Genomic DNA, 21,190 nt, shown 5'->3' with positions numbered 1-21,190 from the left:
CGTGCACAGGAATGCAGGTGGCTGCAGAGGCTACAACAGGGTCTTGGATTCCCTAGTGTTGGCATTACAGACACCATGCATCTCCCAGAAGATGCTGGGAACCAACCTCAGGTCCTCTAAAACCACCACACCTTCTCTCCAGCCGCTGAGCTCAGTTTGTTAACACTAACTCTTAGATATCTGTCACTCATCACACAGCATATCTAGATGTATGTATGTGTGTGTGTATGTGTGCGTATGTATGTATGTATATTTCTTAGGGTTTCATGGCTGTGAAGAGACCACAGCAACTCTTACAAAGGGAAACATTTAACTGGGTCTGGCTTACAGTTTCAGAGGTTTAGTGTGTTATCCTGGTGGGAAGCATGGCATCGTGCAGGCAGACATGGTGCCGGAGGAGCCAAGAGTTCTATATCTTGACCCAAAGGCAGGAAGGAGAGACTGTGTGTCACACTGGCCAGACATATATGAGACCTCAAAGCCTGCCTCCAAAGTGACACACTTACTCCAACAAGGCCACACTTCCTAATAGTGCCACTCTCTATAAGCCAAGCATTCAAACACAGGAGGCTATGGATAGGGGCCATTCCTATTCAAACCACCCCATTCTACTCCCCCCATAGGCTTATAGCTCTAACATAATGGAGAAATGCATTCAGTCCAATTTCAAAAGTCCCCATAGTCTATAACAGTCTAAAACTTGTTTAAAAGTCCAAAGTTCAAGGTCTCTTTGAGATTCATACCATCTCCTAAATATAACCCCTTGTAAAATCAAAATGAAAAGCAGATCACTTACTTCCAACATATCATGGCACAGGATACACATTACCCCTCCATAAGGGAGCAAAAGGAGCACAGGGAGGAAATAGTGGACCAGTGCAAGACTGAAGATCAGCTGGGCAAACTGCAAACTGCATCTCCATGTCTGATTTCAAAATGTTCTTCCGACCTCCAACTCCTTTCAGCTTTGTTGGCTGCAACACACTTCCCTGCCAGCAGCTTTCCTCTGCAGGTATGACATGGCTCTGGGATCTCTAACCTTGTGTGGTCTCCATGGCAAACCAGGTCTCCAAGGCTTCACCTTCACAGCTCCACACAGTGGCCTCTCTGGGCCTCCATGCAGGAACAGCCCTGCCACATGCCTGCTTCAGCGACTTTCCTTAATCACAGAGGGACATTCCATAACCCTCCTCTTCTGTCCTTGATGCGAAAGCCAGAATCACGTGGCCGAAGTTGCCAAGTTCTGCTGCTTGCTGGGGCTGGAACGCGGCCCGCTTGTTCAGTTACGTCATCACCAGCTTTCTGTTTCACAAAATGTGGACTAACTTAGAATGGGGGATCTTGACAGCCTGACTGAAACATAAAACTGATAGTCTGTACACCTGACTGCAATTCCCTGAGTATCTGATTAAAACATTCTCGCTATATCTACACCCCCACAAACTGAGTGTTCATACATTTCTTTTTGTCCCCTCAACTAAGCTAATAACAAATGGAATTTGAGAAGCTCTCCTGCTTTCCCAACCAGTTATATTTACGTCAGTTAATATTAAGTAGGTGTTCCTTTTGGCTCCAAACTAGAAACCCAGAAATCACCCCCCAATCCTCTTCATCATCTTCTCAGTCCAACAGTGTTCTCAGTTTTACCTGAGAATTGGCTGTCCTGTTTCAGGTCTTTCTCATTCCCTCCCTGAGCCTGATGAAGATTGATGATTAGTCCTGGGTCAGGTTGATTCCCCTGGCCAAGAAACCTTCTACTAGACCGTAACCTCAAGTTGGTGTTTACGGAAGAACAGAGAGCTCAGACAAGAGAGTGTAGTGATTGGGAAACCACTGGTGAGCCTGGCCAGTAGAAATCCAGCATCAGAGTGGAACCAGAGTCCCTAGGCAGTGAGCCAAACAGAAAGAATTTAGAAATGGGAAATGGGAGGTTTTAGAAATACAGTGGAAGTGTGGAAGTATTCTGAGAAGTATATCCTGAGAAAGTTTGAGAAGTCTAGTGGAGAACAGGCCATAGAGGAAGACGTCTGGTAAATGGCAGCTTTGTGGCTTTCTTCCTTCTTCTTCCCTCCCTCCTCCCTCCTTTCTTTCCTTCCAAAAGAGATGGAAAATGAGGGTTTGTTTCTGCCATGGTGAGGACAGAACCCGGGGACTTCCGTAAGCATGCACGCATGTTCAGTTACCACTAAACTACAGCCCCTTGCCCTTGGTTTATTTGGACAGGGTATCACTGCTGTGGCCGAAGCCGGTCTCAAACCCCTTATCCTCGTGTTCCCTAAGTGATTGAATTACAAACATGTAGCACCAGGGCAAGTCCACCGGTTCAGAAAACAGGAGGGGACCAGGTGATGGTGGTGCACTCCTTTAATCCCAGCACTCGGGAGGCAGAGGCCAGTGGACCGCTGAGTTCAAGACCAGCCTGGTGTACAGAGAGTTCCAGGACAGCCAGGGTTACAAAGGGTTACCCTGTCTCCCAAAACAAAACAACAACAAAGAAAACGGGAGGAGGGAAAACCCCAGTGTCATAAAACAACTGATGTAGAGGGGGATTACTGATGGAAGACAATTTTGGAGATGAGACAAGAGAGTTGGTTCTCAGTTTACAAAAAAAGGAACTGGGCTTGCCTGAGATGAGGAAGCGAGTCTTCCTCTCTGAGGCTGCAGAGGAAGAGTTGCAGGGGGGGGGGGGGGGGGGAGGGGGAGGCTGAAGGTCAAAGAAACTCAGGCTGAGAGCCGAGTGAATGATGCAGCAGAAGAAAGGGATGGGGGCCGACAAGAATAAAAGAGAAACGGAAGGTTGTGGGAAAATGGAGGTGAGGGATGGAGCGAGGCCAGAGGGGAAAGAAGTGGAGACGGAATAAAGGTGGGACATATAATTAGAGAGGAAGGTGCAGAGGGATGGGTTTCAGTAGACGATGCGGTCTCCCACAGAGGCAGTAAGTAAGGACACCTCATGTCTTAGCGTGAAAAAGAGGCAGGGTGTACCAGGGCTGCCGAAGGAGGGAGCATGCCTTTCTCTGGTGCAAATGATAAAGCAGAAGCCCCAGCGGAAGTAGGTCACAGCTTAAATTAGGTCAATTCATTAGATTGTCAGTTCTATCCTATGTCTAAGATGCCTTTGAAAATTAGTTGAACATAAACCAATCCACACTTGTTGCAGTCGCCAATTAATATCTACTCAAATCCACCCAGCAGCAGCGCACGGCCCGAGTTCCTCGCTACCCACCCCAATGTTCTGGGTTCCCCAATGAAAGGCGCGCGCACACACACACACACACACACAGACTTATGTTTTAATATGCCTTAAACAGTTCAATGGCTGGGCCACTCCCAAACCTCCCCGTGGCTAACACCTCCCCTCTGATATTCCTGGGTTATTACTTATTAAAATCTATATTCCATCGTTGTTGCTCTAGACCCAGTTGGAGGTGGGGAGCCCTGGGGCCGCTCTTCCCAGGCTCCTACATGATTGCTATGCTCTCTTCTGCAGCTCCCGGCCTGGCATGAGAGCTCTATTTCCTTTCCTGGCACAGCGGCTCTATCTTTTCCCCGCCTCTGTGTCCCTTGCCTCCAATCCTAAAAGCCTCACCTCTGTCTCTGCCCAGCCATTGGCTGCCGGCAACTTTATTTACCAATCAAAACCAACCAGGGACAGGGACCCTCAGTGTCTTTCCCTCAGTGCAGATTCCTACGCAATTTCGGGGACCCAATGAACATAAAAACCAGCGCTAGGCCAAATCCACAACACACATTAATAAATATATGCAAAGGTGTCAGTGAAGAGGAGTTTGTCAATTGCACGATACCACAGAACTGCTGTGTAGTTAGTGGGCAAAAGAGCCCAGAATCAAGAAGTTTCCGTATCTAAACAGAATGCTTTTGGAAATTTTTGCTTTCCGTGTTTGTTTAGTGTACGAACACATTATCGACAGCTTATGAAGAGTGGAAATAAATAATGAGTAAAGTCTTGACACTTGGACAAAGGGGCTGAGCCCGGAGTGCAGGGAAAGACCAGCCCACACCGTCACTAGCACTTCACGGTGCCCCTATAGGTCCCTTCAGTCCAAAGCATTCTGTACGCGTCCCTGCCAGCAGAGGACTGCTGCTCCCCATCTCCCCAAGCACTTGTCTTTGTTCTTCGGGATTCCAGCCGCTCTTGCTTCCATTGGCAATCCTCTAATAATATGACACAGAGTATCTCTTCATAAGCTCTTTGCTATCTGCGTATCTTCTGGAGTAAGAAGTCTCATTCAACTCTGCCTGTTGCCTTGTTTTCCTTGTATTAAGTTTGACTTGATCTTTTTTAATAAGTCATAGATTATTGGGACTTTTTTTATTTTTTCATTCATCTTATATATATGAGTACACTGCCGCTGTCTTCAGACACAAGAAAAGAGGGCATCGAACACCATTACAAATGGTTGTGGGCCACCATGTGGTTGCTGAGAGGTGAACTCAGGATCTCTGGAAGAGCTGTCAGTGCTCTAAACCGCTAAGCCATCTCTCTAGCCCTAAATGACACCAATGACACAGGCTTACCATAGGGGCTTTGCTTATTCTAGTTCCTGTTGCCAGTTCTAGGAACCCCCCCTTAGTTAAGTTATAGTTGCATCATTTATAAAAGCATAGTTTAAAGAACTGGCCTCTAGTCCCAGCACTCGGGAAGTACAGGGCCATGAGTTTGAGTCCAGAATGGGCATGTGTAGTCCTACCACAGACAAATGAAAGGGACTTTAGAAGGATTTCATTAGTTCTTTGAGAATTTCATACAATGTGTTTAGGTTATTGTCTAAGTTAGGGTTTTTATTGCTGTGAACAGACACCATAACAAAGGCAACTCTTATAAAGGGCAACGTTTAATTGGGGTTGGCTTACAGGTTCTGGGGTTTAGTCCACTAACATCATGGCAGGAAGTACAATAGAATCCAGACAGGCATGGTGCTGGAGGAGCTGAGAGTTCTACATTTTGTTCTGTAGGCAAACAGGAGACGAATTGACTTCCAGGTATCTAGGAGGAAGGTCTCCAAGCCCACTCCCAAAGTGCCACACTTTCTCCAACAAGGCCACACCTCCTAATAGTGCTACTCCCTGGGCCAAGAGCATTCAAACCACCACAGTTGTACTTACTCCCCCTGACCCAGTTCCTCTCATACCCATCCATTCCACCCTCTTCCCTTTCTACCCAACTTGTACTTTTCTCTCTCTCACCCCTCCATCAAAGCCCAACTGGAGTTGCCCTACTGCTCTTGGGAGTGAACTGACATAGATCGGGGTCCACCAACTAGGGGACACATCTTTAAAGAGAACTTTCCCCTTCTTAGCCCTATCAAATGCCAGTAGCTCCTCGCCCACAGGTGAGATTCTGCGCCCACCTAGCCCCTTGGTGGTGGAATTTTGTCTGGGTTGAGCTTTCGCATGCTGTCAAAATGTCTGTGAGTTCATACGTGCGTCTGTCTGGAAAACACAAGATGCCTTGGTGCTATCCACCCACTCTGACTCTTAGTATCTTTCTGACCTTTCTTCCTCAAAGATACCTGAACCTTGAGGGGAGGAGTGTGATATGCAAATCCCGCCTTGGGCCAAGTCCTCCACGGTTTCTTATCGACCAGTGGAAGGCCTCTATTAATTGCCACCGACTGTAAGGATTGGGAGATACACTCATCTATGGGCAAAGCAGTAAGTCTCTAGGAATTACTTTAATACTATGCTCATTTAGCAGAATAATAGCATCGTGTTCTCCCTTAGGGACTATGATCTACTTAAACACAGGTCCTTGGCACAGTGCCAGGTATAGTATGGCGCAGGCCTTAGATCCGATCTAGAGCGGTTGGTTACTTTTGTAACACTCACGCCACTCTTGTAGCAATAAGGATAACTTGCTAGGCCCATCATTGCTGTAGCTTGCAAGGTTCGTATCTGGATGAGATTGAGGTGTTTGCTGTATACACGAAGGCAGGAGGAGAAAGTATTTCCTCCTGCGTCCGCGTGTATAGCAGGCACTTTCCAGCGCCGTGAAAGCTAACTTACTGGTAGAGAAAAAAGTGCCACCTTGATTTCTCCCATTTATCTGACTCAGTTATGTGGTGTCCTCAGGAAGAGGGGCTTGCCAACAAGTTCTGAAGGTAGCCAAGACTGCTGGCAATAACCTGCAATTCTTGGGGCTTTATGAGATTCCACTGGCCACAACTCAAGAAGTACCCGTTCTTGGTACTGGGGTTTTATTTGCTAGGTGGTGTCTGTCCTCTTTCCTTCTTGGAAGGTGGTAACTCCATTAAAATATGCATCTCTCCCTCCCTTCCTCTCTCCTTCCCTCCCTTCCCCCCCACCCCCAATAGCATTATGTTCTTGATGGCCTTTTCAAAAGGCAGGGTCAGTTGCTCCATAGTCCTTCCTTTCACTTGCGCTTCCAGTCCCGTTAGTCTGCTTTACTCTTGCTACAGTGACTAGTGGTAGAGAAATATTTTCTAAGAGACATAGTCCACTGGGAAGGGATTGTGAAAAGGGAAATTATGGTTGCTGACACCACCTTCACCAAATAACCAAAGTCCATCAATCTTTGTCCCTGCCGTATGACGCTGCCAAAAGAGCACAAATAATTCTACCGAGAAGAAACACCAGAGGAACCCAGATGTGCTTGTTTGTTCCTGGATTGGGTCCTGGAACAGAGATAACTGTCAAATGCCACAAGTGCTGTGGTTTAGTCACAGCAGTGCTCCACCAATGCTCGTTCCTGGTTCCGATCCTTGCACTGATGTTATGTAAGACGCTAACATTTAGAGAAGCTGCCCCAAGGATTACGGGAAATTGTGCTTTTGCAACATTTTAGAAAGTCTGAGATTATTTCAGTTCAAATGGAAAGTTTATCTTTAACGGAGAGAAGTTGGAGTCTGCGGCTCGCCAGCCGTTTGGGGATCTGAGCGTCCAAGCAGTGCGACCCTGGGCTCCACTCCCCCGCCTCGAGTGGGAGGCGTCGCGACTGAGCTGGGAGCTCCGCGCGGCCGACAAGCACCGCCCCCGGCCCGCTCTCCGCACAGCACAGCGCAGTCATGCCCCACGCAGCGCTATCCTCGCTCGTGCTGCTGAGCCTAGCCACTGCCATCTTCGCTGGTAAGCCGCCCCTGCAGCGCTCCGCGAGGGCGCAGAGTCCCCTCTCCCGCATGCCTTTCCCTCAGACCATCCCGCACCCATCTCTCTGGTTGGGTGGCTTCCGAGAGCCAGACCTGGGGCAAAGGCCAAACCGAGGATCCCACTTCCAGTGTATCTGCATCCTCAGCTCAGAGCCCCCAAGAAGGTTAGCTAGCTAGAGGGTAGAGCCCTTCAATAGGTGGCAGCAGGGAAGGGGTGAGGCCTGAGGGTGGAGGGAGGAAACAGGCCCTGTCCCATGGTTAGTGGGCAAGTTGTTAAAACAGGAAAAGAGTTCAGCCAAATAACCCCTGCATCAAGAGGGAGGAGAAGCCAGACTTGGAACAAACACTGCGTTTTAGAGACATTTTTAGTCGGCTGGTGTACAGTGACATCTGAAAAATTAGACATAATTAGTCACTTGCAAAATGACCCCCGAGGAACACAGACAATTCCACCAAAGCATGTGTTTTTCCTTAAACAAGCTTTCTGTGGGGACATGCCAAAAATATGTAAATGGGGAAACCCTGGGGGAGATTTCCTTCCAAAAAAAACACTACCAATCGAATCTTTCCGAGAATGAAAGGGCAAAGTAAACAAGAACTAAGTGGATGCCTGTGTGGGCTTCAGTAACAAGATTATGCAAGAGATTTTTGTCTCTTGGATGTCACTGCATTTTGAAATAAATTTCTGTATGAAACCTGCTGACAGCGGGGGGAATATTTTAAAGGCCCTGGGTGAGTGGTGGAGACCAGTCACAGTGAGCTGCTCAGAGCTTGCAAAGCTCTTTTCCTGGGTTCCTGTAGTGCAGCATGTATGCCTCTCCAGCAGAAGCAAGATGTGCGGTGTGCAACGCTGAGTTCTCCTTAGGCACTCCCTGGTTATCTGGGACACCTGAACTCCCTCTTAGCTCTCTTTCTACCATCCCAGGCTAATTTTTTTAAAATACTTTTTGTTGTTGTTGTTGTTATTGTTGTTGTTGTTGTTGCACCATGGAGTAACACAGTTGCACAATGGGTAAATATGCTTGTTTTGCAAGCCCAGTGACCTTTGTTCATTCCATCCCTGTAACCATATAAATCTAGGAAAGAAAAAGATGCCATAAAGTTATCCTCTGCCCTCCACAGGCATGCACGCAGGCACGCACGCACAAACGCATGCACACACACACACACACACACACACACACACACACAATGATAACCAGTTTTTAAAAAAGGAAGAAAAATACATTCCTAGCTGATCTGGAAAGAGAATGACTTTCTAGGTTTTGGTATCACCTGTGAGGTTGTTTTGAACACTGAGAGAAGGATTATTCTTTTGTAGGTCTGTGTCTGGATTCACTCTGACCACTTCTCTCCCTCAGGAGACTTTCTAAAGATTACAGTAAAAATGAGCAAACTCTTCCCACACTAGGTATCCACCTTCTGTGCCCTCCAGTGAAATGGAGACGGTACTTCATAGATCCGTTGTATCAAGCGAGAACTCTGTCTCTCGTACCTATCATGGGCCTGGGAAATCCTGGTCTCCTTCCTCTCGCTCTTACTATGAAACGTGAAAGGTAATTGTATCAGCAGAAGAGGTCCTGAGCATACACTCGACTGGCTGTACTTACTGAGCACATTTACATTCATGATGGCGAGAGCTCATCACGAATTAGAGTTAGCTTGAACAGCAAGATCTCACCACAAAAGAACCCCAGTAATCTAGCATAAAGTGCACATTTAATGCTGAGGTGGAAACAGCACTTATTTTTTTTTCTCTATTACGTTGGAGTATGTTAGCAAACGTGAACCTGTTGGTTTTGGATCTTAGCTCAAAATTCCCGATGGCTATGACATTTATCCTCCGAAGGTTTCCATGGCAGACCTGTACGGAGGTTCTCTGGTTTGGATTGGTTTGTTGTGGGTGCTGTTGGGGAGCTAAGCACAGATCCCCATTCTGGCGCCCACTTGGCCACCTCTCCAGATCTAGAGCCTCTGTGTAACAGTGCCCTTGCTCACCAGGATGCGTGTGCCTGGGACTACTGAGTCAGGGATTGTGCACGGCTGGTATGAGGGGAGTTGCATGGCTGGTATGAGAGGAGTGAACTTAAGTCCTCCTCCTGTGCTCATCCTGTGCATCCTGTGGGTCGGCTTCTAGGCCTCGGATTTTGAGTGGCTGGTACCTGCAAGGGATGGTTTCGGTGCCCCTGCCTTCTCTCTGATGTTAACTCATTACCCTCCCTGCTGTCACTGAGTTTCTCCACCCCAACCTTGTTCCCACTCTAACCTTCTGTTTCTTCTACACAGGCTGCTTACCCCCTTGTTGTTGGTGTGGTTATCCTCCCCCTACCATCTTCCATATCATGTGATATCCCAAGGCCTTCCCCAAACATGTGTCTACGTTCTTGGTTACGTCTCAGTGCTTTATCTTCAGGGTCTGCTTTGTAGCCCACCACTCACCTTCCCCGGAAGAGGCTCTGTAACAGAAGGAGCCTCGCTGCCTTGGAGAGTTTCGCTTTGTTTCGATGTGTCTTTAAACTTTATTTTATGATAAAATGATGAAAAACGAGATGATTTTAAAAGTAGAGGTGTTAGCTGCACTGTGATTTCTTTCCAATCGTATCTTGGATCTTATAACCGAATTCAAAACATTTGTGACCTCTAAATCTGTCAAGGTCACTTTTCCTTGCCATTGTAGATGGAACTCTATTTCAGGGGACAGAATCTCAGATTAGGTGTAAGAATGTATTTTTTTTTAATAGAAATTTTAAGTTTTCACACAAACAGGTAAACTTACAAATAGTTATTATTTTAGGATTTCTCTCATTTTTTTGAGAAGCTTTTAAGAATTTGCTGCTGTGTTGAAAATCAATGCAGCCACTAAAAAGCCTGGGTTCCCCCCTGCATGGCTGTGTAAAGTTACAGACCAAACCCGCATATCTAATAAACCTACATGGCTGAAAACTCCTACGGGTGGTTTTCAGCATACTGCCTCACAAATCCATCTGGACAACAGGAGTCGTATTTGGCTTAAAACCAGGTCAAGAAGAACATTGTCTTCCTGCAACATCTATGTCGGGAATGTGATTGTTTTCACAAGTAATTTTAGATTTTGAGGAGAAACCAGGAGATTTAAGTCATTAAAAAAAATGGACCAGTAATGCCTAATGAGAAAAGGACGGATGACACAGCTCATCAGTGAACAACTATCACTAAGGATGGACATGACATCCTGGAAGGGAGACGAGGAAGAGTGATGTAGAGAAAGGACCAGGTGTCAGGCGGCTTACGGTCCTTGGGATTGGGCAGACCTTGAAACCTGTGCACAGCCACAGAACCTATGGGTGGCTGAACATTTGGGCCAGCCGCTCCCTCCTGGACTCATTACACATGGAATAAACACCCTTCATCTCCCTCTTGTCTCGCTGAAGTTGGCCTATGGAGGGTGAGTGAGGCCAGCAAGAGAACAGAGAGTGTTACCAACTTGGGTTGGTAATAGAAAATCACCACAGAAAATAGGCACGCGGTTGTTTTCCCGTGGGGATGCTTTTCATTCATCTTAGCACGTGATACTTTCATCACGGCACATAATCTCTGTGGAAGCTTTTGGACACACACTGACCTGTAGCACCAAGGCGAGGTTTCCTTTTTTAAACCAGAAGTACAGCTAACGCTGACATGAGCCCAGGGAGAGGACAGCTGAGGGTTCTGGGTGAGTCAACACTGTAGTTTCTGCTCTTATTACTTGTAGCCTCTTCTTTCTTTTCTCCGTTTTGTCTTCCACTGAAGGAGCCTTGGGTGTCCTATCTGCAATATCTGCCCTCGATATTGGGTCCTTAGCACTCCAAAGTATCTGTGATTGGCAGCCTCAAAGATGTTCCTGGAGCTTCTTATCACGTGGTGTTTACTTGCTTGCACCTCACTCCCACACTGAATAGGCATGGCCTATTTAATTGTGGTCGTTGTTTTGTGTGTGTGTGTGTGTGTGTGTGTGTGTGTGTGTGTGTGTGTGTGTCAAATTATGCACACTACAAACGGATACCCAAACAGCTGATGAAACACTATTTCTGGATTGCATTAGCATTTGAGAATTTCTCCACTGAGCCACTAAATGCTGAGATTAGCATTTGTGTCTGGAAGGCTTAGTGAAGGACATCTCCCCTTTTCAGCCTGGGCTGGCATCATCTAGTCCCTTGAGACAGAACAGGAAGGCTGGGGAAGGTCGAATTCCTTTCCTGACTCAGCTGAGGCATCCATTATTTTCTGCCTTGAACTTGCTATAGGTACACCTGGTTCTCAGGCTTTGGGGCTCAGGTAAGGATTTATACCATTGTCCCTTCTCCATGACCCCATCCTCAGACTTTCAGACTAGGATTGAATAACACCATCACATGTTCTCTAGCCTGCCATGATAGATCATGACTTATTTTGCTTGCTTGCTTGCTTGCTTGCTTCCATAACTGTGTGAGCTAGACAGGTAGATGTGTACGTAGATAGGTAGGTAGGTAGGTAGGTAGGTAGGTAGGTAGGTAGGTAGATAGGTAGGTAGGGCAATGGATATAGATGATGGATGATGGATGGACAGATGGATGGATGGATAGATAGACAGAGACAGATAGATGATGGGTGGATGATAGATGGATAGATAAATAAGTAGATGATGGATGGATGGATGGACAGATAGATGATGGATGATGGATAGATAAATAGATGATAGATGATGGATGGATAGATAGATAAATAGATGGAAGGATGGATGGATAGATAGATGATGGATGGATGGATGGATGAATAAATAGATGATGGATGGATAGATAGGTAAATAGATGGACAGATGGATAGATGGATGGATGGATAGATAGATGATGGATAGATGGATGGATGGATAGATGATGGATGGATGGATGAATAAATAGATGATGGATGGATAGATAGGTAAATAGATGGACAGATGGATAGATGGATGGATGGATAGATGGATAAGTGGATAAATAGATGGACAGATGGATGGATAGATAGATAAATAATGGATGAATGGATAGATAGATGATGAATAGGTGGGGTAGATAGATAAATAGATGATGGGTGGGTGGGTGGATGGATAGATAGATAGATAGATAGATAGATAGATAGATAGATGCAGATTTTCTTATATTAGTGCTGTTTCTCTGGAAAATCCCAATACAATAGCCAAGAGGATGTTTCTGAAATGATTGACAACCAAGACTGGATTCTGTTAAGTCTGGCTTTTCTCTTTTGCCTTATACCACCAATCTCTAGTGAGACCTAATACCTAACAGGAGTAACTTAGTGAAGGATGCATTTTGGTTCACAGTTTGAGGGCCATTCTGAGGCAGTAATCTGTGGCTGTGATGACAGGAGTTTGAGGTTGCTGCCTCTCGTATCTCGGCAGATCAGAAAACAGAGGACAGACAGAAAACGAGACCTGGTTATAACCCTCAAGCCACTTCCTCCGGCGAGGCACCACTTTCTAAAAGTTTCACAACTCTCCAAAATAGAGCCACAGCTAGAGACCGAGTCTTGAAACAAGTGTGCTCAAGCCTGGATATTCATACTTGGTTCCCATGGCCATCTCATGATACCAAGTGTACTCAGTGCAACTTCTAGCATCCTCATAGAATTAACATTCCCAGCGCAGTTATACAGGTAAACTCCTGGCTGCAAGTCCCTGTGATACAGAAAAACAAAAGTTTATGTTTTCAGTGCACAGTGGCACAATGCGATTCTCATTCCTAAGAGGGGAGTAGCAAGGAAATGCTGGACCAAGGCAAGACTGAAACTCAACAAGGCCAATACGAAACCTGCAGCTCCATGTTTGGCAACTGGAATTCCAAAAGCACAGCATCATCTGGGCTCCAACAGGTTTGGGTAGCGCTATCCCTTCAGCCCACAGCACAGATGACCGTCCCCTTGGACCAGCTGCACTCAATGTCTGCCCCTTTTGTTGGTAGACGTTCTGTGTTTCTGGCGTCTCCCCTATCCTAAGATCTCTCCTGCATCCTAGGCCTCACCTTTATAGCTATAAACACCAACTCCAAGCTCCAAGCAAGGAGTCTGAGCCTGTCACACATGGCCTGGCTCTGGCAGCGTCCTGGAACCGTGGCTCAGTCCCCTATAATGCTTGCCCTCATGCTTGCATCTTGTGTGTCTGCAGAAACAGCGCCACATTGACACTGGTGAGTCCTGCTGCCGGATGATAACCGGGGCTTCTTGCTCCACAATCTACAGTAACCCCTCTATCTCCACGGCTGAACATAACAAATCACTTTCGGCTGCCCGAATGTTTTCTGTTGAGGAGCGCTCTTTCAAGTGAAAGGTCTTAAAACTGCATTGTTATACCCTGGTGCTCTCTGGGAGCAGTGTCTTGTTCTTACAGCAACTTTCCTACTGTCTGTGTGAAGTATGTGTATGGAGGCAGGGCTCTTGGATCACGCCAATCTCATTACCCATTACGGACAGACACTACCTGCCATACCCCATAAGCCATACCTGCCTTAGCCCCAACTCCCAACCTCCCTCCCTCTTTCATTGCCAAATGACACGTTTTTTCATACCGTTGGGCTTCACTTCCTGCTCTCTCACTGGAAATCTGGCCAAGAGCAATCAGCAATAAAGCCATGCTACAGACCTGAATGGCATGCAATTTAAACTTTTTCCCTATCAAACAAACCAGCCCGTTATGGTTTAATTCCCCCTGAATTGGGTTTTCAGGACAGAGGCAAAATGAAGCCAGTTTCTTTGCCAGACTATAACAAGACTGGTCCCGGAAACCTCGTGATCACAGCCTTCCTGACCGCATTTCTTTCTTCCTCACTCCCCCTGGGCTTACCCCTTAAGCTCAGCTTACAGCCTTCTAGGGCTGCTCTAGCCTCCAGCTCCAAATTCTTCCTTCTAAAAACCTACAAAATATGGTCAGGTTTCTCCCAGCAGTAACAAGGACCCTAAATCTCCTGATTACTGTGGTGAGTTACTTTTCTCAGTGCTGTGACCAAATACCTGATCAGAACAGGCGAGCATTTGTTTTGGATCAGTTTGAGAGTAAGGATGGCTCCTGACTCTGATAGCGGGAGCAGACGGATGCTTGCTCATTTCTGTGGGCCAGAAAGCATAGAGAGGACAGTTACGGATCCACACAAAACACTGCCACTTGCTTGAGAATTAAATGGTCAAGCCCACGAGTCCGTAAAGGACAATTCACATTCAAATCAAAACATATAGGGACTCCCCAGTATTACTGTGGTGAGAAACGGAGGTCTTCAGCCACACCAACTCACCCTTAGATACACCTTCCAATAGTCCAACTGTAGTTGAGTGACTGCTACCCTAGCCAGCACATTGACTGCATCTGCAAGGCAAAACTCCAGCCAAACAACACAAGAAAGCTAACACTTCTGGTTCTTAACTGGAGACACTGGAAGAGATGGTGGTTCTTGCTTTAAGGTGCTCATTTGTTACACAGCAGTAGATTGCCGATACACCAACTTAGATGGGTAGCCTCAATTTGAAAGAATCTAGAATTACCTGGGACGCAGACCTTGGGGGATTAGCTTGATTGCATTGATTGAAGTGATAAGACTTAATGCCTAATGTGGGTGGTCCCATTGATTCCCTTGCTGGGATCCTGGGCTGTGTAAGTACAGAAAGGTCTGAGAAGTAGTACACATGCATGGCCCTCTGTCTTCGGACAGGGCTGCAGTGGGACTAGCTGTTTCCAGCTCCTTCTGCCTGGAGTTGAGTGTCTTATCACAGCAACAGAAAATGAAACTAAGACACCGCCTATTGTGTTCTTTGACTTCCGTTGCTTTCGTGTGTCTGTCCCCACTAAATTATACACTGTAAGAAGACAGGGTTCTTCGCTGTGGACTTCCCAAGCACCTAGGTTGGTCTTCTTTTCATGTCTCTTCTAAAGATAAGCTAACCTGGAACAGAGAAAACCTTAGTTAATAAACCTGAGTTTATTGTTGGGGTCAGACTTTCCCTACCGGGGGCGGGGCAACTTTGGATAAAGTTGCTAGCCCAGAGCCATGCATGGTTCTCGGGGTTGTGTTCCAGACTTCAGAGTAGCTGTTAGTGATGTTACAATAAAATTAAGACCTGTTCTCTGCTGACTTGCCACTAGTAATCAAACTGGAGAAATAGGTCACTACAAAATAAAAGCATACTGAGTGTGTCCAAGGCTTCAAGTAGTAAAGATAGCCTCTTTTGAATTAGAATGGCTGGCTATGGGTCTTTGCTGTTTAAGAGATGTCTTTTCTAAAAGCCCTTACAGGCCCGGGACTCACCTGACCCCTCTTGTCTTGTGTGGTCTTAACTCTTAATACTGTTGAAACAGCAATAAAATTTCAACTAATTTCAGCATGAACTGGGGGTGGTGGGCATCAGAAACCTAGAATTCTCCAAGTCAGCTCTTTCTAGTGTCAGCCATGCAGGCAAGGCTCATGGGGACATTGCTTGTTACTGTTATTGGGAACTATAGGATGTCCATATAGTTAGTCCCCAATGAAGGGATGGATAAATGCATATCTTATACAGCAACGAGAAATAGTAGCCCACAAATAAAAACAAGTGAACGTCATAAAAGTAATATTTATCAAAAGAAGCCAGACACAACAGTACATTGTGCCTGATCTCATTACTGTAAAATCCAAAACAAGAAAAGCAAACCTATGGTATTCTAAGTTAGGGAAACGACTTCATTTTGGGAAGGGGCAGTGACCCAACAAGGTTAACATGCTGTTTCTTCATTTCGCTGCTGCTGCTGATGATGTGTGTGTGTGCTTGTGTGTGTGTGTGTGTGTGTGTGTGTGTGTGTGTGTGTGTTTCATTTTTGAACACTCACCAAGCTCTATAGTTGTGGCTTGTGCTTCTTTATGTGTGCTGCGTTCCATGACAAGTTTACATTTTAAAAAGTGTACTAGTGGGGTTGGGGATTTAGCTCAGTGGTAGAGCGCTTGCCTAGGAAGGGCAAGGCCCTGGGTTCGGTCCCCAGCTCCGAAAAAAAGAACCAAAAAAAAAAAAAAAGTGTACTAGTGTGGGCTCTGGCAGTAGGTCAGTTCAGTTAAACTTGGAGATACGAGAAACTATTGAGTTTCCGAAAGGAACTTCTGAACTTGGGGCAAAGCATTTGAAGATGATGGAAATAAATTGGCATCCGAGAGTGGAAAAGAGGATTTACTCACTTAGCCAAGTATTTGAAATCCTTAGTGTAGGCCCCTATCCGGGGGAGGAAGGAATGAAGAGTGATGGTGATTGAGAACACATTCTGGGAATCTTGCATCATATTAGACATTGTGCTGTGTGCGTGACATGCCTTATCTAATGCTAACAGCAATGATCCAACTGTCTTAGTTAAGATTTATATTGCTGTGAAGAGACACCATGGCTACACCAACTCTTATAAATGATAGCATTTAATTGGGGCTGGCCTACAGTTCAGGGGTTTACTCCATTGTCATCAAACAGATGTGGTGCTGGAGAGGGAGCTGAGAATTCTACATCCATATCAGCAGACAGCAAGGAGAGAGAGAGAGACAGACAGACAGACAGACAGACAGACAGACACTGACACTGACTGGGCCTTGCCTGAGCATCTGAAACCGCAAAACCCACCCCTAGTGACGCACTTCCTCCAATAAGGCCACACCTACTCCAACACGGCCACACACACCCCTATGAGCCTATGGGAGCCATTTTTATTCAAACCATCACACACACCAAATAGACATTCATCCCTTTTCTCCCCAAGAAAACACAAGAAACAAGATAAGCTGTTCTAACACCTAATGCTTGCTCTTCCTGCCTATTTACATCATCAATGGGTGGTAGCTTATGAGACAGAGTTCTGTGTGGTAACGATGCAACTGAAAGCTGGAATAGACTCCCGTGCTGATATCGGAAAAAGAGTTGATACAGAAAAAGAGTCTGGTCCTTCCAGGATGAAAAGATAAAGAAAATATTCATGGCCAAGAAGTAGATTTAAAGACATAAAAGTCTTTGGTTTTTTGTTTTTTGGGTTTTTTTTTTTTTTTTTAGTTTTTTTTAAATTTATGTTTGTTTATTATAAGTATGCTGTTACTGTCTTCAGACACACCGGAAGAGGGCATCAGATCCCATTACAGATGGTTGTGAGTCACCATGTGGTTGCTAGGATTTGAACTCAGGACCTCTGGAAGAGCAGCCAGTGCTCTTCCCCTTTTTTTTTTTTTTCTCGGAGCTGGGGACCTAACCCAGGGCCTTGCGCTTGCTAGGCAAGCGCTCTACCACTGAGCTAAATCCCCAACCCCTCAGCCGGTGCTCTTAACCACTGAGCTATCTCTCCAGCCCCCAAAATCTTTATTTTTATTTTAACTTTCTAAACTTTTTTTCCTGGTCTTTTGAGACAGGGTTACTCAGTATAACCAGCCCTGACTGAACTGAACTTGCTTTGTAAACCAGGCTGGCCTCAAACTCAAGAGAGATTTGCCTGCCTCTGCCTCCTGAGTGCTGGGATTAAAGCCGTGTGCCACCACTGCCCCACAGAAGTCTTTTTTAAAAGGTCAGGCATTCATAGGTGGAGCAGAGATGGAGGGTACAGCAAAGGTGGCTGGGTGCCACCTCTTGGGAAGAGAAGGCTCCTGGCTGCTCTGGTACAAGCCTTTCACTAACTTTGCCTTCAAGTCCTCCCAACTTTCCTACCGCACGTATCTGTCATCTCTAGCTCCTTGGTCTTTCTGGATGTTATTGCTTTGTAGATCTTAGGATCATGCCACCAGATTGTCACAATGTGTAATGCAAGTGTTTATAAAACAGTAGGAAAGGGGCTGGCAAGATCCGTGTGTAAGGGTGCCTGCCACTGGGCCTGAAGACGCAGTTTGAAACCATGGACCCACATGCACACACACACACACACACTGAATGTATATATATATTCTCTATCAGTTTGAGGCCAGCCTGGTTTACATGACCAGTTCCAGGCTAGCCAGGGCTACCTAGTGAAACCCTGTATCAAAGCAAACAAACAAAATAGTCAATATGGAGGAAAGCCATATAAAATGAATTATATATATAAAATGAATTCTATCGTGGAGTACCTCCTCATCCTAGCATGTTGTGGATGATTTCACTGTTAAAATTGGCAACATACAACTCATCCTGGGGATGATTTTAAGTGAAATAGTCACTAGTTTGTCCTATTGACATATGAGTGGCCTTAATAGACTGGTGAGACTTTTAACCCAGTGTGAGTGCGATGTAACAGTTCCCTTTATGATTCAGCAAATTTGCTTTGTCATCTTTGGTCACATGACAGCTAATATAATAAAGCTAATAATATAATATAATACAACAGGAAAAGGAAAACATGGTGTCTTAGGGTTTCCATGACTGTGAAGAGACACCATGACCAAGGCATCCCTGATTAAGGAAAACATTTGATTGTGGCTGGCTTATGGTTTCAGAGGTTCAGTCCACTAACATCATGGCAGAAAGCATGACAGCACACAGGCAGATGTGGTGCTGGAGGAGCCAAGAGTTCTGTATCTAGATCCAAAGGCAGCAGCAGGAGACTCTATTCCACCCTGGGCAGGGCTTGAAAGCCCCGCCTACACAGTGACACACTTCCTCTACCAAGGCCACACCTCCTAATAGCGCCACTTCCCATGGGCCAAGCATATTCAAACCACCACACATGATATGAGAAACACTTTCCTTTCTTGACTGACTTCTGCTCACCCTTCATCTTCCAGAGAACTGAGAAATAATCTATTTTGGTGGCAGTGTTCTCTCTGCTGTTGGAGACCAAGGTCAAGTACTAACGATAACTTGTGTCATGGTCTGAGTTCCGTAAAAATCCAGAACGTTGAATTAATTGAGATTAATGTGGCTGACTACTCAGCTCTGATCTTTTTAGGAGTGATTACTTCTATCCCTTTATATGAAATTATAACTCATACAGAATGTAAAAGTAAAAGGATATAGGTAAGATCTTGCTGACTTGATGTCCACTGAAATTAATAACTCCCCTTTCATTCCTCCAGCGTATTTCAGTGAAATCAAGTTCTTACAGACTTCATTTTGCATAGAACGATAAGTGATGATATTCTGGGTCTTAGGCTTAGAAGTTTATATCTTCATAACAAACAACGAAACCATGGAGCTATGAAATCTCTGTTAGTAAGATGTTAAATTAAGGTCATTCAGGGCTTGAAAATATAGCTTAGTGGGAGAGCAGGTGGCCAAGAATACATGAATCCCTAAATTCAAATCCTAACCATCACCCCCAAAACACACACACACACTCACACACACACACACGCACACACAAAATCACAAGAAGAAAATAAAGGAAGACATGAACATCAGTCTGTTTACTTGTGTAATAGTAAAATTTGCCTGAATATTCATCATTTTCTAGATATGAGTTCTTGCAAGGAGAATTTGAACAAAAAGATTTTGCAAAATTCTCAAGGCTTTAAAAATTATTATTATTATTATTATTATTATTTTACAAAGAAAGCCTTCAGAGAGTTGTTTGTAATTTACATAATATTTATTTCTATATAGAGTATTATAATTTCTTTTAACTGTGTTCCAAGAATTGATGGCACAAGCCTTTAACTCTGACTAGTTCATTTCCTTGCTAGCTGGTTTGGCTTGGTGATGGTGCTTAATTTGTAGAAGTGAATCACTGGCATATTTTTTTTTCCTACATGTAAAATAGAGAAAAACGAATTCCTTTTTTTCACTGGTTGATTTGTTGTTTTAACAAGGACATGACTTGTGTGAATTCGTGGAGTTTTAATATTCAATATCCTTAGCATCCGGAATTCATATTAATAGTATTTTTTTTCCCAAACAGACTGTCCTTCATCCATCTGGGTTCAGTTCCAAGGCAGCTGTTACACTTTTCTTCAAGTAACCATCAATGTGGAAAACATAGAGGATGTCAGAAAGCAGTGTACTGATCACGGTAAGGAGCTTTAAAAATAGTAGTGTTCCTAACATCTTTTAACCGTGTCCCGAGAATTGATGTGCAGACAGTAGAAATGGACATATACTTTCTCTCTGGTTGGGAGACCGTTGTTGTATAGCACTCCCCAATTCGTAGTCACAGAACCATAAAGCACATCAGGACCTAGTGGCTGTGTGTGCTGTTGACAGTGCCGCCTGAGAGACGGAGAGGCCGATAACCTACAGTTGTGGTTCTCAATCTCCCAATGCTTCGACCCCTTAATACAGTTCCTCATGTTGTGTTGGCCCCAACCATAAAATTATTTTCATTACTACTTCATAACTGTCACTTTGCTACTGTAATGAATCAGTATCTGTGTTTTCCAATGGTCTTAGGTGACCTGTGCGAAAGGGTCAGTTGATGCCAGAAGGGGTCTCGACCCAACGGGTGAGAACTGCTAACCCAGAGTAAGCCTGTCTCGTGTGTTCACTGCCCTCCAAAGAGGACAGTCCTCAGGAGTTCCTGCGCAGAATGTCAATGAGAAGGAATGAGGAGTTTTTCCTAAAGAATCTTTTACCCAAGTTTTCCAAATTGCTTTTTGAATTCTGACCCTGAGTAACATATACAACATATAGGACCTTAAACAGATGTTATCAGCCTACAACCACGTGATGCTCACATGTCCTGTGCGTGACGAATTGCTTTCCACTGTAGCTTTTTCATCAATGCTATTAGAACTAATTGTGCATGGGGGTTGGGGATTTAGCTCAGGGGTAGAGCACTTGCCTAGCAAGCACAAGGCCCTGGGTTCGGTCCCCAGCTCCGGGAAAAAAAAGAACTAATTGTGCAATTTCTTTCTCTTTCTCTCTTTCTGTCTCTCTTTCTCTTTTTCATGGAACAGACATGAGAAGGGAGACAGGGGAGAATGTTTGAAAATCAGAACTATCCATTCAACTTAGCTCGGAAAAGGAGAGGACATGGAGAGTCCAAGGCATAACAAGATTGATTACACTTTCTTTAAAATATTTATTTTATGTGGGTTTTTGTTGCTGTTGGTTTGGTTGGCTGGTTCGTTGGTTGGTTTTGGGGACAGAATTTTCTCTGTGTAACCCTGGCTGTCCTGGAATTCACTCTG

At 45.1% G+C, this 21,190-nt stretch overlaps 1 protein-coding gene across 2 annotated transcripts in view; it reads left to right on the top strand.

The window, feature by feature from the left end:
• The window catches only part of LOC116901440 (CD302 antigen), a 127,773-nt gene that overhangs the window by 88,408 nt on the left and 18,175 nt on the right, over positions 1-21,190 (top strand). Inside the window, exons 1-2 of one of the 2 annotated variants that reach the window (XM_032903367.1) lie at positions 6,647-7,107; positions 19,963-20,073. In XM_032903367.1, coding sequence (XP_032759258.1) covers positions 7,047-7,107; positions 19,963-20,073 — 172 coding nt within the window. In that variant the 5' untranslated portion in view covers positions 6,647-7,046. Of the gene's footprint in view, positions 1-6,646; positions 7,108-19,962; positions 20,074-21,190 lie in introns of those variants that run through there. The other variant, XM_032903368.1, reaches the window with a different exon arrangement.

Source organism: Rattus rattus, chromosome 5 (assembly GCF_011064425.1).
Source record: "Rattus rattus isolate New Zealand chromosome 5, Rrattus_CSIRO_v1, whole genome shotgun sequence".
Lineage (NCBI taxonomy): Eukaryota > Metazoa > Chordata > Mammalia > Rodentia > Muridae > Rattus > Rattus rattus.
Note: the sequence above shows the minus strand (reverse complement) of the source record. Positions and strands in the feature narration are given on the sequence as shown.